This window comes from Theropithecus gelada, chromosome 15 (genome assembly GCF_003255815.1).
Source record: "Theropithecus gelada isolate Dixy chromosome 15, Tgel_1.0, whole genome shotgun sequence".
Taxonomy (NCBI): Eukaryota; Metazoa; Chordata; class Mammalia; order Primates; family Cercopithecidae; genus Theropithecus; species Theropithecus gelada.
Genome location: NC_037683.1, coordinates 36,911,544 through 36,928,126, shown reverse-complemented (window position 1 = coordinate 36,928,126; position 16,583 = coordinate 36,911,544). Strand labels below are relative to the sequence as shown.

General features: G+C 37.6%; 1 protein-coding gene across 4 annotated transcripts in view; it reads left to right on the top strand.

Annotated features, from left to right (window-relative positions):
• SMC2 (structural maintenance of chromosomes 2) overlaps positions 1-16,583 on the top strand; it is a 45,903-nt gene that overhangs the window by 3,642 nt on the left and 25,678 nt on the right. For all 4 annotated transcript variants that reach the window (XM_025360380.1, XM_025360378.1, XM_025360381.1 and 1 more), the window contains exons 4-11: positions 426-548; positions 1,636-1,674; positions 2,079-2,189; positions 2,376-2,420; positions 3,991-4,224; positions 4,443-4,592; positions 14,005-14,238; positions 16,372-16,531. In XM_025360380.1, coding sequence (XP_025216165.1) covers positions 426-548; positions 1,636-1,674; positions 2,079-2,189; positions 2,376-2,420; positions 3,991-4,224; positions 4,443-4,592; positions 14,005-14,238; positions 16,372-16,531 — 1,096 coding nt within the window. The remainder of the gene's footprint in view (positions 1-425; positions 549-1,635; positions 1,675-2,078; positions 2,190-2,375; positions 2,421-3,990; positions 4,225-4,442; positions 4,593-14,004; positions 14,239-16,371; positions 16,532-16,583) is intronic.

Below are 16,583 nucleotides of genomic sequence, written 5' to 3'. Positions count from 1 at the left end.
TTTTTGAATCTTGTCAAGAATTGATGTCAGGCTACTTTGTCTGACTTCTGTTCCTGTTGAAAAGTAGAGAAAGCCTCTGTAGAAAAGTTACAGAAAGAAGGTAACTAGGAAAGGAAAGTATGTTTTACATATACTTGGAAACATAAAGCTAGAAGGTAACCTTGGAGACCTAGTCTGGTGCAGGCCAGGGTAAGAGGCTTGTGTGTGATTACATAATTAGTTAGCAAAAGTACTTGCATTAAACGCCGGTTGTCCTGACTCAAGTTAGTGTTTTTAGCCATGTCATACTTGTTCCACTATTTATGCAGAATTGGTTTTGTTTACTGCTAGTTGGACAGAACAAATAAACGTAAGCTAATATGCTTAGTATGCTAGCTCAAGGTGTGCATGTACATGAATATTTTTTAAATTGCTTTCTTTTATAGGTGGTTATTGGTGGTAGAAATAAATATTTAATCAATGGAGTCAATGCTAACAACACAAGAGTACAGGATCTCTTCTGTTCTGTTGGCCTTAATGTTAACAACCCTCACTTTCTCATCATGCAGGTATTTTGTTTGAGGTCTTTATGTCACTTTCGTAATAGTGTTGACGTGTTTTACATTTAAGCAGTTAAAATAAAAGTACCATATGTTTTGGATTTTATACTTTTTATTTACTATTGTGCTGCGTCTGGCCATCTGTTAAGAAATGTGGTTTAGTTACTTGCAGTGATATATTCTACTGTATTATAGACCTTTGACTCCTCTAGAATGTTTAGGAGTAATTTTTCTTGACTTTTTATGTTGTCACTAAAAGAACAATACATGTTAACTGTAAAAAAAAAAAAGAAAGCAAGCCATAATATGTCCTTTTAAATTATTGGATTAATGCATCTTAATATTTCAAGTATAAAAGTTTGAATAATTTGCTTATTTAGAGACACAAATGAGGAGTAAAGGCTGATTTTATCTTACATTTACATTATGTCATTTGACCCATCCAGCTATCGTTTGAGAGAATTACAGTAAAGTCAATGGGAGCATCTCAGTGGGACCAAAATAAAAGTATTTCCACTACACACCTTCAGAGTTGAAAACTTACTTTTAAGTGAATCTACATTCTAGTAATACGATTCTCTGAGACCTGGGCATGCAGGTGTTTTGTTTTACTTGTTTTTGGTAATGAATGAATTTAATGGTTTACCGGCATTGATATAAAATATTTTATTTTATTTGAAGCCTAGAAGTGTGTCATCTGTTTTGTGAATTATCCTGGAGGGTTATCATTCAAATACATTTTAAAAGTTTATTAATTATGCCACAATTTCTTTTTATATTTACCTGTTTTAAAATTGAATATTTCTACTTACGAATGTTAACTGTCTCAGAAACATGGTCCTTGTTAACTTTGTATCATTTAATGAATTATTTCATTTGTATCATTTCCTAACTTCCATAATTTGTATCACTGGTAAGTGGGAAAGTTAATAGTAAAGTCCCAAAATTCTAGAATCATGGAAGAATTATAAAGGAAAGATCCCCAAAGATTGGTAAAATGAGATAAAGCAGCTTCAGTCTAGATAAACATGAATGGCAGTACAGATAAACATTTTCTGTAATTTGTTATCTTAGTAAGTTTCCATTTTATTTTCAGGGCCGAATTACAAAAGTATTGAATATGAAACCTCCAGAGGTAAGAGTACTATTTATGGACATTAAAAATAGTTGGTATAGATATTTAATCTTTCAGACAATTTTTAAATATTATTAAAATTTTTTGAAACATTGTTTAGGAATGATTAGTAAAGACAGTTATATATTTGTGTAATGTTTGGCACTATGCCCAGATATTAAAATTGATTTTGATCGTGTAAAGGAGTCTTACTCAACTGGTGTTTCATGTCAGAATTCATTCCTACAGAATAAGCCTACAGGAAAAGATTTGTGTGAAATTAGTGTATTTAACTTTAATGGTTCATTTGGGCCAAATTTTGATAAGATGTTTAGTGAGGTCAAGGCAAAAATGTTATATTTAATGTAAATTCCAGTTGGACACATTGTCTTGGATACTAAACGTTAATAAAATTGTCATTCCAGATTTTATCCATGATAGAAGAAGCAGCTGGAACCAGGATGTATGAATACAAAAAAATAGCTGCACAGAAAACTATAGAAAAAAAGGAGGCTAAGCTGAAAGAAATTAAGACGGTAATTTAATTCATGTAAAACATTTTTGGAGAAGAATGTAATTTTGCATGTAGAGTTTTTGCTGTAAAGAGGGAAAAATTTTTTTTCTTGGTTCAGTTTTCCATAGCCATCCATGCTACTTCTCTTTCAAATACATTTTAATAGTACTTTACATGCTAAAAATACTGATTTTTCTTTGTTTTCCAGATACTTGAAGAAGAGATTACTCCAACCATTCAAAAATTAAAAGAGGTATATTCTGTATATTTGAGGATAATCTATTAGAATGTCTTTCAAAGTCAGCGATGTATCCAAAATCATACACATGGTGATACTATTTCTTGGGGCTTTTTTCCTGCGATGAGATAAGGAATTAGAGTTGGCAGTCCATAATTGAGCCTTCTGCTTGCAGAGGATATATACTTATCTACTGAGTCATAGGATATTGGAGAGTAATATTTGTAGTTTCAGAAAGTGTTATGCCGAATTTTAATACTTTATTGAAGCTAAGCAAGTCTGGATTTTCTTAGATAAATAGGATTGACTGGAACAACATTTCTTAAAGATAATGGCACCCTTAGACACCCTCATTGGTAGAGTGAACAATTTCCAGGATAGGAGGGGCTATCACTATAATTATTGCTGTCAAGGTATTTTGTAAGCAGAAGGTGTTGAAACAGAGGATTGGGTTTTCTCTATAATCTTTGCTGCTCCTGATATCAAAAGACATGGCAGTATTTCATGAAAGAATACATTTATGAGCTACATTTTCGTTTTCTTGAGACAAGTCTCACTCTGTCGCCCAGGGTGGAGTGCAGTAGTGTGATCACAGCTCACTGCAGCCTCCACCTTCCAGTCTCAAGGAATCCTCCCACCTTAGCCTTCTGAGTAGCTGGGGACTATAGATTCATGCCACCACACCCTGCTAGTTTATTTTTTTTTTTGTAGAGATGGGGTTTCTCGTCGTTTCTTAGGCTGGTCTTGAAATCCTGGGCTCAAGTGATCCACCCACCTCGGCCTCGTGAAGTGCCGGGATGACAGGAGTAAGCCACTGTGCCCAGCCAAACGACGTTTTAAAAGATATCCATTTAGGAATTTATTAAATGCTCACTGAAATTTGGTACTACTCAGAGCTGTCTTGTGAATCCATATAGTAGTGTAGATTTTACTGGAAAAATTGTGGTCTTGAAGGTACCCTTTTTGTATGCATGATTTAGTAGAAAACACTAGATCAGGAATTTAAACTTAGGTCCTCGACTTGATTTTGCCACAATTTCTTCCTAAATCTAACAACATAGACAGATCATTTCATCATTCTGAATTTGATTTTTATGTGTAAATTAAGGATTTTAGTTATTACTTTGTCTGGTCCCATTAGGTCCTTATGGGAATCATGTTTAGTAATGATGTGAGCAAGTGCTTATAGTAGTGCTTCAAAGAATATTAGAGTAGGCATCTTGGTAATACTACTACAGAATCTGTGTAATAGTGTATCATTGGTGGGTGTGTAAGTTGTCTTTAACAGACTTATTAACACTAGCTTATGAACTTTATGTCCATATTTCTTTGTTAATTAAGCTCAGCTGCCTAATTATATGTTAGAAGAAGTAGCCAAATAAGATTCACTAGAGAAGTTATAATGCTATCTGAAAGTCCTGACTTCTAATGTTGTGTAAAGTATCCTACAATTTAAGATGTTATAATTGTTTAATACAGGACAAAATCTATTGCATCATGTAATGAGAAGTTTGATACATCTTGCATAATTAAATTTTTTTTAATACAATTTTGAGTTACTATTTTTTTGCAACTTCCCTTTCAGGAAAGATCTTCCTACTTGGAGTACCAAAAAGTGATGAGAGAAATAGAACATTTGAGTCGTTTATATATTGCTTATCAGTTTTTGCTGGCTGAAGATACCAAAGCACGCTCAGCTGAGGAGTTAAAAGAAATGCAAGATAAAATTATAAAGCTTCAGGAAGAATTGTCTGAGAACGATAAAAAAATAAAAGCACTTAATCATGAAATAGAAGAATTGGAAAAAAGAAAAGATAAGGTCTGAACATATGTATTAGAATCGATAATATACTCTGTGGAAAACGTACTACATTTTGGTAACTAGGATTCAGTGGGCATTGTTGTATTGATTTCTTAATCTTATAGTAAGATAATGAAATAACTTATAAAAAAGTATTTGATACAGAACTCATACAATAAAATGATAACATGAACAAATTTTATATAAATGACTGACTTGGCTGCATTTTATTACAGGAAATTGGAGGTATACTTCGATCTTTAGAAGATGCTCTTGCAGAGGCTCAGCGAGTTAATACTAAATCTCAAAGTGCATTTGATCTCAAAAAGAAAAATCTGGCATGTGAAGAAAGCAAACGCAAAGAGCTGGAAAAAAATATGATTGAGGTAAGTGAGCTTAATGTGCCACTAGTGCCACTTGTAGACAAGTGTATAGTCTCACTAGTGTACATTTATCTATTCCATGAATATTTAGTGAGTGTCTGCTATACGCTAAGTACAGTTGTTTGGGCTGGGGTTACAACTGGACCAAATGGTCAGAAGTCCTTGCCTTGTGGGCGTTCATTCCATTGGGGGAAATGATAATAAAAAAAATAAATAAAACGTGTAACATGTTATATAGTGATAACTGATGTGGAAAAAAGGTAAAGCAGGGAAGGGGATTAGGGGTGTAGAGGAAAAAGGGTACAGTTTGGGATTTTAAGTTCGGTAGCCATTGAAGTAAGGTGGAGAGTAGGGAGAACAGGTTTGATAAGCTTAAGAAATACAGTGTGAATGTAATATGCGTGAGGAGCCTGTTAAGACATCTTGAGTAGTGATGTTGATTAGGTACTTAAATATATGAATAGTGAATCCAGGCAAAAATACAAATTTGGAGGGATCATCAATGTATAGGTGTTATTTAAATCCATGAGACTAGATAAAATGATCAAGGCTGTAAGTTTATATAAGAAGGTTGGAGCCCAGGGATACTTTCAATATTTGAATGTTGGGATAGTTCAGCATTCAAAACAGATTGAGTAGCGTGAGGAAAATTAGGCGAGTAAGTTGTCCTGGAGTTCAGGTAAAAAAGATATTTCAAGGAGGAGTGTCCGTGAGTACCTGATTAGATTGTGTTCATACTCTGACAGAATGAAAGCAGAAAAAAGGAAAGTGACTATAGATAACTTTTTGAGAAGTTTTCTGAAAGAAGGAGAAATAGGGAGCTAACTGGAGGGTAATACAGAAGAAAGAGTTTTTTTGGCTTGATTTTACATGGGATAAATCAATTCTATATTGACAGAAAAGATCCAGTAGAAAAGGCGTCATTTGTAATTCAGGAGAGAGAGATGGAAGAGTTGTTAAAACAGGGCCCTTTAGTAGCTGAAAGTAGGATAGGAACTAACGTATAGAGGTCACCTTCATGAGAACTAGGAATAGGTCATCCATGGTAACAGAAGAGTCAAGTATATAGTCTCATATGTAGGTAGATGAGTAGGTGTGTTTTTGGAGCTTATGGCATTTCTTTTGAGGGTGATTCTGTTGTCCCAGTGAAGATATACATTTGCCTTTTCACTGAAGAAAAATTAACTTTTTGAAAATAATTTCTTTATATTGCCCTGTTAGATATTTTTGCAGAGAAATACAGTGGTTGAATTAAGAAACAGAGGAGGAAAATTTAGACAAAATTTTGAAGCAATATCAATGTGATGTAGCAGTCTGTGTTGTGACATCCAACAACTGAAATCAAATCACCAATTACTTTTTTTTTTTTTTAAGGTTTTGTAAAGCTCTAAATGTGTGGGCCTGCCTTGTTTTGGGTTCATTTTTCTTTAGTCTTGTCATGTCCTTAAGCTTCACACACACGTCCTTTTTCATCCTTCTTTTCTGTATCCCTTATTCTTCTAGATCTCTTAATGTTAGTATGCCCTAAGGCTAGCACTCTGATATCTTTTATAAATGTTCATGACATAGGTGGTCTCATCTAGGTCTGTAACTCTAAATATCATCTATATGTTGATACCTTCCAAATCTCTAAGCAGTCTTAACTCCCTGAACTCTTTGAAGCAGGTTTATTGTATGCAGGTTACCAGCTTCTCTGAGGACAGCAGACAGAACCCATTCATACACAACATTTTATGTGAAATGGATTTATTACTTATTGATAGGCAACAAGGGAAAACAGAAGTCTAGGATTCATTGCAAGCCAATCCCCCAAGGCTCAGAAAAGCTGCCTAAGGTGGTTAGAATTTCATTTGCATGTGCCCAACTTGCACAGCAGCTGAGGGACCCCAGAGAACAGCCTGCTCTGGGTTTATACCCTGGAGTAACATGAGACACTGGGCTGAAGCATTGAGATTCTGTTTTAGGGCAGCTGGAGGAGCAGACAGGAACAGTCCTGGCTGTTCCAGCCATTGCCTCCCTTTCTCGGGATATTGCATTATCAGCACATTCTACAGTTATTCTTGAGAACTATAAGCCAGAGAGGGAAGAACTGGCTTAGTCTAGTGCCACCTAAGGAGTTGTCTTGTAGTTTATCCTCCAATCTAGGTTCCCACACTAGCAAAGCTAGTCCTTTTATTATGCCCACAGACTTCTCTGAATCTGAAGGAGAAGGAGGTTTGTCTTAGATGGATATAACACTCTGACTGACGTAATCTCATTGCAGTATTGTTGAGCCATAGCCAGAATACATTTCACTGTGCCCAGGAGGACTACAAGCAGGATGATCAGGCCTGCCTGGAGCACTGACTCAGCCCAGGATCCCAGTAATCCAGATATGAAGTTGTTAAAGAGGTCAAAGAAGGATCCTTCAGACCTGCTTCCAGATCTGTATTTGTGGCTCTGCAGTACCTAAGGTGTTTATCTAGGTACAGCAGGAAGCGTTGGCAACCACATACGCTCTTTCCACTTGTGCTAACAGATTTGGAGCAGTTGTCTAAAACAACCTTCCCAAGGGATATCTGCTGGGCTGAAAAGCAATGTTATGTATGGTACCGAAGATTTTATAAAGCACTTAAACCGAGAGTCAGTAAAACCTCTTGGTAGGTCCTGAGTAAATCTGTTGTACAGCTTTAGGCTGCTGGCCCTAGAATGCATCTCATTTCTAGGAGTGATACGTAGGGGCATCCCCCAGCATGCCCAACGTACAGGATCCCACCATCTGCCAGCTTTCCAGGCCTGACATCGCCCATCTTCTGTTTGGGTCACTCCTACACTGCCCATGGAAAATGATGTAGTCCTTGGCAAACGTCTTTTTTACCTGGACTCCAGGACAACTTACTGGCCTAATTTTCCTCACAGTACTCAATCTCTTGAATGTTGAACTATCCTAACATTCAAATGTTGAAAGTATCCCAGGGCTTCAGCCTTTTTATGTAAACTTACATAGCACCGTTTCCCCCGTTTTACTGTTCAGTGACCCCATTCATGGGTAGGGAGGCATTAGCGTTTGCCAGCTAAATCTCATTAGTGGTATAGTTGCATAAGTTCAATTTCCCCCATACAAAATTGTTCATGAAGCTCCTACACAGAGGGCTTGCACTAGTTCATTGTGTTTCCTTCGTCACCAATGGGACACACCCATTGAGGTTATGTTATGTTTCATCATGACATTTTGCCACAGTTAAAATGGCATTTTTAGCACCCTTTTATGTGACAGATGCTATGTCCTCTCATGTAAGCCAGGGGTTAGGGTCTATTGACGTACACTGTGACATTAGGAATGCTAGGGTAGTTCACTGCTAGCAGGACCAGATTGTCACTGTGGGCTATGACAGAAAGTTCGTGGATATCATGTCTAACATCTTATGTTACCCGCCATGGCCACAGCTTGGGAGGTGTTTTGCTCCCAGGTCTTTGCTGCCACATCCTTGTGGAAAAAGTGTATTGACAGGTTAGTGCTCCCACCTAACACTCTCCTGCGATCTCAGATGTTCCCGAGCTATCATAGGGATTGGGCTATACATTGCAGTGCTGTGTTTCCTTTGTGCTAAAGTACAGTGTTTAAGTCCATAATGCCCTAGTCAGATGTTGGTACCACCTCACTAACAGGCCACCTTGATATCCTTCAGTTACTTTATGAGTAGGCTATTTCATTGTTTCATTTTTGTTGCTTCATTTTAGCTCCATTGGCTTGTGAATAACAGGGTGCATGGAAAGTCCATTGTATTCCACAAGAGAATGCCCATTGTCATGCAGGTTGGGCAGTGAAAGATGTTCCCTGGTCAGAGTGAAATATGATGAAGTATAAAAAAAAATGACGTTTCTTTCAAGGGTAGCATCAGGGTCCATATGAGTGACATATATTTGTCGCTTTCAGAAAGCATGTCCTTGTTTCCACAGAGGGGATTTTTTAAAATTTTGTTTTACTTATTTATTTATTTGAGACGGGGTTTCGATCTTGTTGCCCAGGCTGGAGTGCAATGGCGCGATCTCGGCTCACTACACCTTGCATTCTGCCTCCCGGGCTCAAGCAGTTCTCCTGCCTCAGCCTCCCAAGTAGCTGGGATTACAGGAATGCACCACCACGACTGGCTAATTTTGTATTTTTAGTAGAGAGAGGGTTCCTCCATGTTAGTCAGGCTGGTCTCAAACTCTGACCTCAGGTGATCTGCCTGCCTCACTCAGCCTCCCAAAGTGCTGGGATTATAGGTGTGATCCACCATGCCCGGCCCACATAGGGGATTTTTTTTTAACAGTCCAGTCACTAAGTTGCCCTTCTGCTGACCAGATGGCTAGGCTGTTGGCAACAGCCTATGACTTGGTGAAATGTAGCAAGATATGGCGATGGGGTGGCCCAAATGGACATCATCACTGCATGTAGTTTGACCCATTGATCATAATGTCCATGTTCAGCCTCAGTCAAAAGATGACCACTTATTGGCCTGATGGTGGCTACAGTCAAGAGGATCCCTCCTGTTTTGTTTGATGGAACTTTCAGTAAATCACGCCATACCATTGGTAGGCACATCTCAGAGTCTTAGGACCCAGGGAGCCAGAGGAGAAGCCAAAGCATCCCCTGTGGGTTGTTTGGACCCTTCTAATAAGCAAGCCATTTTTTTCATGAAGCCCCCTGGTCCCTTGGGGTTGCAACTGTGCTTGATTTCAAATGTACCATTTCTGTATGATAATCAAGCTCTTTTGAGTCTGCTCCAATTCATTGATAGGGTTTTTTTTGTTGTTGTTAGCACCCAAGTGTGGGCAGTTTAAGTCACAGAGTCACATGTAGTGCTCTAGCCTTAAGACACACAGTCTCCACCAGTGCACAACAGCAAGCAAAAAGTTACATTCCAAGAGTTGTATCGGGTGGCTGCCTCAAGCAACTTAAAGTTCAACTTCGAAGAGGGTAGGTCTCCCCAGTGACAAGTTTCTGTTGCCATAGACTCCAGTCAGTGTTCTTGGTGGTTGTGGACACCTGTCATTGCATCAGACTAACAGACTGTAAATGTTTTAAAAGCAGCAGCAAGGCCACCACTTTACATTGTTTTCTAAGGCCTGCTACTGCAAAGTCCATTGTTCAAAGTTGGCGGCTTTGTTGGTCACCAGGATTAAAGGGGGCCAAAAAAACACCCACACGGGTTATATGCTGTGTTTAGTACCCAAGAGACCTACCAGCTGTGGGGCTTCTTTTTTGTTAGTAAGTGTCACCAGCACCAACCATTTTTGTTTGACTATATCTGGGATACTTCCTTGGCTTTCTGTCCAAGTGACCTTGACATTCAGCTTATGACCATCCATTAGTCTTCATGCCCGGAAGGCCTGTCTGACCAGCCAGACTAGGCCAATGCATTGTGACATTTTTATCTATAGTGGGTTTTGAATTAAGAAAGTAGTGTCTTATTCTCCATTTGGTATGCAGTACTGCTTTCACTGAGTAACTTATGAGGTCTTGGGTAAGTCTTGAATAACTTATGAAGTCTTAGGTGGCAGGCCGGGGTGGATATGTGCCATGGGTATAGCTCCAATTCTTAGCAGCGAGGGGCATACCTCCTCAGGTGGTGGTGATGTTCTGCACCACAAGCAACCAAACTATCAATATCCATACTCAGTGGTGGGAACTGTGGTCACCAGCACCCAAAGTGACACAAAGTATCTACTCACAGCACGTAAGCATAGTGAGTCATTACATTTGCCTGAAACCCTCCCATGGTCATCAGTTTAACTTTTCCCTAGGAAAACTGGAAATAAGTCCTGTGGGCTCCAGCATCCAAGAACTCCAGAAAAGCCTACTTTTATTTCTTTTTCTCATCTTAACAGGAGTATAGGGCCATCTCTGGTGGAGACCTGGAGACCTTGGTCCTGCTCTAAACTATTCCATTTAGCCATTTGGATCCACAGTGTCCCTTTATCAAACAAACACTTCAACCAGGCTGCATAAGCCTTTCCTGGCCTTTCTGTATACTCATCCTCTAGATAGTGAGCTTCATTTTCTGTGAGGCCTGCGTTGTGTGTGTTGGTTCTCTCAGGTGCCTCAGGGACTGTCTGAGTACCTCTTTCCTGTTCCCTCTCAGGAGCCATCTGACTACCTGCTTCCTGAGCTGTCTGGCCCTGGGAATGAGCAATTACATGTGTCAAACAACCAGGGGATCATGTGCCGAGCTCCCGCATTTCTGTTTCTTGCTCTGCCTCAATTCATGCAGCCAGCTCATTCATTGAGGGGGTCATCTATATTCCATTTATTATGGCTCCTTCTCCATAAAACATCCAGCTGCATATCCAAGCCCCTCAACCCTTTAGGGTGATATCTCTGCCCTAGGCTGGGTATTGGGGGCAGGGAGGCGAAGGGGTGAAGCCATTCAAGCTTTATCAGTAAGCCATGGTTCTGTCAGAGCAGACCCTACTAACAGCACTGATGGTATGAAACAAGTTCACTATGTACTAGTTACCAACTTGTCAGTGTTAATGGAACTCACTCATATAGCACAAGTTATATGAAGCAAATTTATTTCCTACAGATAGGCAGTAATAGTAAAAGCCTAGGTTTCATGGTGGGCCATTCCCACAAGTGTTGGATGGAGTTTCATCTGTGTGCTCCCCATACAGCTGAGGGACCCCAGAAAGCAGCTTGCGCTGGGTTTATACCCCAGGCTATAAACCCAGCCTGCCCTGGGTTTATACCACAGAAATAGAGAAATGGGGGTGGTCAGCACTGGTTTACATGAGTTGCTGAGCTAAAGCATGAAAAGACATGTATATTTCTAGGAGGGAACTGAAATAGAGTATGGATTATTCAGGCCATTCCCTCAATCAGAATGTTGCATTTTCTAGCACATTCTACAGCTATTTTTGAGAACCACAACTGAGAAAGGGAGAACAAGATTAGACTAATGACATCCAGATGACTGTCCAACAAACTGTAGATTTCTTCGTCCAGCTACTTAATTAACATTTTTACTTGGATGACTTTTAAAAAGTGTAAAACTTAACATTTCCAGAATAGAATTTAGGAATTTTCCTCATCTACCCAGACCCATCTGAGTTACTGAATTTTCCTTATGTCAGTAAATGGTACCACTATTTACCTAATTGTTGAGGCCAGAAATCTTAAGAGTCCTCTGGATTCTCGCCATTCTTTAAATATCTAGATCCAGTCTATCAATAAATTCTGTTAACTTTAAAAGTGTATTCAGAATACAGCCACTTTTTGTTACCTCCATTACTGCCAGCCTCATTCAAACCATCACCTCTCATGAGGGCTACTGCAATAATGTGCTTATTAGTTGCCCTACTTTTTTCCTGTTGCCACTCTATAGTCTGTTCTTTACAGAAGCTAAAATATAAATTGAATCACATCACTCCTGTGCTTAAAATCCTTCAGTGGTTTCCAAATTACATGTACGCTGTATGACACTGGAACAACATGGGTTTGAACTGCGTGGATCGACTTATTAGCAGATTTTTCTCGATAAATATATTGGAAAGTTATTTGAAGGTTTGCAACAATTTGAAAAAACTTGCAGACAAATACCATATGGCCTAGAAATATTAAAAAAATTAAGAAAAAGTTAAGTATGTCATAAATGCACAAAATATATGTAGGTACTAGTCTATTTTATCATTTACTACCATAAAATATACAAAAATCTATTATAAAAAGTTAAAGTTTTTCAAAACTTAAACACCGTACTTGGCACTATTTGTAGTTCAGAGAAATGTAAACAAATGTAAAGATGCAATATTAAATAACTATATAAAACTATATAACATACTACACTATTGTAATACTTTTGTAGCCACCTCCTGTTGCTATGGTGGTGAGCTCAAGTAAACTCAGTGTGGTATTAATCGTTTACTTCTGAGTAGTTCACGTTTCCAGTAAGTTGCAGAGCTCGGTAGAAAGTGATGTCTTGTGGTTCTCATGTATTTTTCATGTTTAGTGCAATACCATAAACCCAAATAACATGGGATCTGTATGAAGTGGCACTAGTGATACTGAAAATGCTCCCAAAAAGCAGAGAGAAGTCAGGATGCTACAAGAAACAGTTGAGTTGCTTGATAATGTACCATAGATTGAGGTGTGCAGCTGTGGTTGCCTTCCTTTCCAGACAGATGATTTATCTTGTAAACAGATGATATAAACTTATCGTGTCAGTAAATACACTACAGTACTGTAAATGTATTTTCTCTTATGCTTTTAACATTTTCTTTTTTCTAGCTTTATTGCAAGAATACAATATATAATGTAGCATACAAAATATAAGTTAATTGTGTTACTGGTAAGGCTTTGGTTAACAGTAGGCTATTAGTAGTTAAGTTTTTGGGAGGTTCAAAAGCATATGTGATTTTTGACTGTATGGTGGGTCTGTACTCGAACTCCCATCTTGTTTAAGGATCAACTATATAATTAAATCTAAGTCTTTACCATGGCCTGCAAGGTGCTTCATGATATGACTCTTGGCTCCTTAACCATTTACTCACTCTGCTCCTAGTCCAGTTCCTCAAATATTCAAACATGTTCCTCAGGGCTTTCAAGTATACTGCCCCACAAGTATTTGCACGGTCACTCCTCCTACTTCATCCAGTCTTCCGTTCAAATGGCATCTCAAAGGCCTTCTCTTATTCTTCTTGAAGTAAGAGTTCCTATCACTGTATTCCCCAACCTTGTTTTGTTTGTTTACCATGTCTTCTAACCTTGAATATAGGCTCCCTTAGAACAGCGACTTAGTCTGTGTCTTTAATGTCTTAGAACAGGGCCTACTATACAGTAAGCACTTCATAAATGATGAATCATGAACTAATCAAGTGGGCCAAAATTTGTTGTCACTTTAATTGTAAATAAGATAGTTAGATTTTCTTTTTTCAGGGCTGGTATCTTGCGTAGTGTCAGATATCTGGTTAATATTACCTAAAAGGTGTTACATAATAGTAATACTTTTTCTATAACTATTTAGTGCTCAAATTTTATGGCTCTTGACAGTTTATAAAATACTTTCATATACATACTCTTAATTCTAAAATCTCTACTTTTAAGCTTAGTGTAGGATGTCTGTTATTTCAGTTTTACAGTTTTAGAAATTCATATTTAGTCCCTTCAAGAGATTTGTTTAAATCTGCAATTATTATTTAGCCCAGTGTCTCATGGATTTAATTTATAACATGGAATGAAAATATTTCAAGTAGTATAAGAGTTATATTTATTCTAAAAACTGTAATTTCAAAATGATAATTCAGTATTTATATACAGTTATGATGGTTAAATTATTTTATTATGCTCACTCCAAATTGCTATGGAATTTGATTACATAAGGGTATATGCGTATAAGCAACTGGATGTTTTTCCTGAAATACATTATTTTTCCATTTGAAACTCTTCCTAAAGGACTCTAAAACTTTAGCAGCAAAGGAAAAAGAAGTTAAAAAGATAACAGATGGACTGCATGCCCTTCAAGAAGCAAGTAATAAAGATGCTGAAGCTCTGGCGGCTGCACAGCAGCACTTCAATGCTGTTTCCGCTGGCCTGTCCAGTAATGAAGATGGAGCAGAAGCAACTCTTGCTGGTCAAATGATGGCCTGTAAAAATGATATAAGTAAAGCTCAGACAGAAGCCAAACAGGTAAATATAGACATTAAGCACTATGTGATTGCTTTTTTTTCAAGAAGTTTCTTTTCACATTATGCTTTGGCAATTGTTACATAGTGTTGAAAATAATCAGTGTCAAGGAACTTGTTTATTTACGTTATTCTGCAACTCTAATGCCTAATGCAGGAAAAGTCAAATATATTATTGCTAAATATTGATGAACTTAATTTGTTAAGATGCTGTACAACATAAATTACGTTAATTCAGTATGTAAGTGTAATAAATGCTTTGTTCTGTTTGCAGCATTGTGTGGAATTTTAGAGATTAATCCATTTATTCTTTTTTTGGCTATTTTTATTTTTTATTAATATCATAATGTTGAAGTCTTAAGCTTTAACAGGAAAACAGGATTGTCCTCCCCATTGCTTTGCCTATCATACCTAGTTCTTAAAACCTTGTTTCTGAAGCTTTACATTTTTCTAGGAAGTATCTCTACCTCACATTTAGCCACATTCTAGTCTTTGTTCTCCCTACTCTGATTTCATAATCTTAAAAGTCTTGTCAGTCTATTACAGTGTTTCTCAGATTTTACGTAGTAGTGCAACTTCAAGTCCTATGAACACAAGAAATTTGCTAGCAGAAAAAATACATGTACACAGGCATATCATTGTTTCTTTTTTAATGGAAGATGCAGATTTTAAAACAGGTACACAAATGTTTGTGATTATGCATTAATCCTCAGGTTTTCCTCTTTATATATTTGCAACTTTTTCATTCAGGCATGACAGAGATGACAGTCACAAATTTATAAGAACTCTCAACAGTAGAAAATCTTTAAAGTACTCTTTAAAGTACCCCCATCTGGGTTTTAGAATACTAGTTCATAGTTTTAAGAAGCAGTGGTCAATTGTATAAACTCTTGAATGCCTGACACATTTAATTTAAATAGTTCTAGCATTTAATGATTAGACTGTCAGCATTTAAGTTTCTTTGTCGGTTTAGCTTCTTTTCCTGTATAATTTTAGATCTTATTGCTCAGTTTAGTTTCTTAACTGTTTTTAGACAGCACTCACAAATATATACAAATACAAATATAAACAACTAAGCGGAAAGGAAAGGAAGGAGAGTTGTGATTTCTAGCTGGCTGTAATTACCAGCTACTGACAGTTATTCGATATAATTCTTCAATTTTAATATGTCATATTGAAGGGGTGGCCTGCCCCTCCACACCTGTGGGTGTTTCTCGTTAGGTGGAATGAGAGACTTGAGAAAAGAAATGAGATACAGAGACAAAGTATAGAGAAAGAAAGAGTGGGCCCAGGGGACCGACGCTCAGCTTACAGAGGACCCACGCCAGGTTCCCTTAGTATTTATTGATAATTATCTTTACCATCTTAAAGATAAGGGAGTGGCAGGACAATAGGATCATTGTAGGGAGGAAATCAGCAGTAAGACATGTGAACAAAAATCTCTGTGACATGAATAAGTTTAAAGGAAAATGCTGTGCCTTGAGATGCATATGCAAACATCTCCATAAACCTTTTAGCAGCATTGTTTCAGCCTATCACATGGGGAGAAACCTTGGACAATACCTAGCTTTCCTAGGCAGAGGTCCCTGCGGACCTTTGGCCGTGTACGCGTCCCTGGGTAGTTGAAATTAAGAGAATGGTGATGACTTTTAACCAGCAAGCTGCCTTCAGGCACTTGTTTAACAAAGACACATCCTGCACAGCCCAAAATCCATTAAACCTTGAGTCACCACAGCACATGTCTCTTGGAAGAACAAGGATGGGGGTAGGGTCACAGATTAACAGCATCTCAAATACAGAACAAAATGGAGTCTCTTATGTCTACTTCTTTCTATATAGACACAGTAACAGGCTGATCTCTCTTTCTTTTCCCCACACATATCTTATTAAAAATATGGACTTTAATTTCAATTTCTTTAACAACATATTAATCATATATTAGTTTATATTTTGAGTAGTTTTTGAGGAGAAAATACTGGGAAATGACTAATTTGTTGAAATACTAATCCAAGAGACCAAACAATTAAATTTTTAAGGCTAAGGTCTCTTAGTAAAACCAGTCTGAATCTTTGGCCATTTAATTACTAGTACTGTCTGCCTCATACATCCTATAGTCTGTTGCATTTTTCTGCCACAGGCTCAGATGAAGCTGAAGCATGCTCAACAGGAATTAAAGAATAAACAAGCTGAAGTTAAGAAGATGGATAGTGGCTACAGGAAGGATCAAGAAGCTTTAGAAGCTGTAAAAAGACTTAAAGAAAAACTTGAAGTTGAAATGAAAAAGCTAAATTATGAAGGTTTGCCTTTAAAAACATGATAATCAGATCATGAGGAGGTAGTGATTTTTGA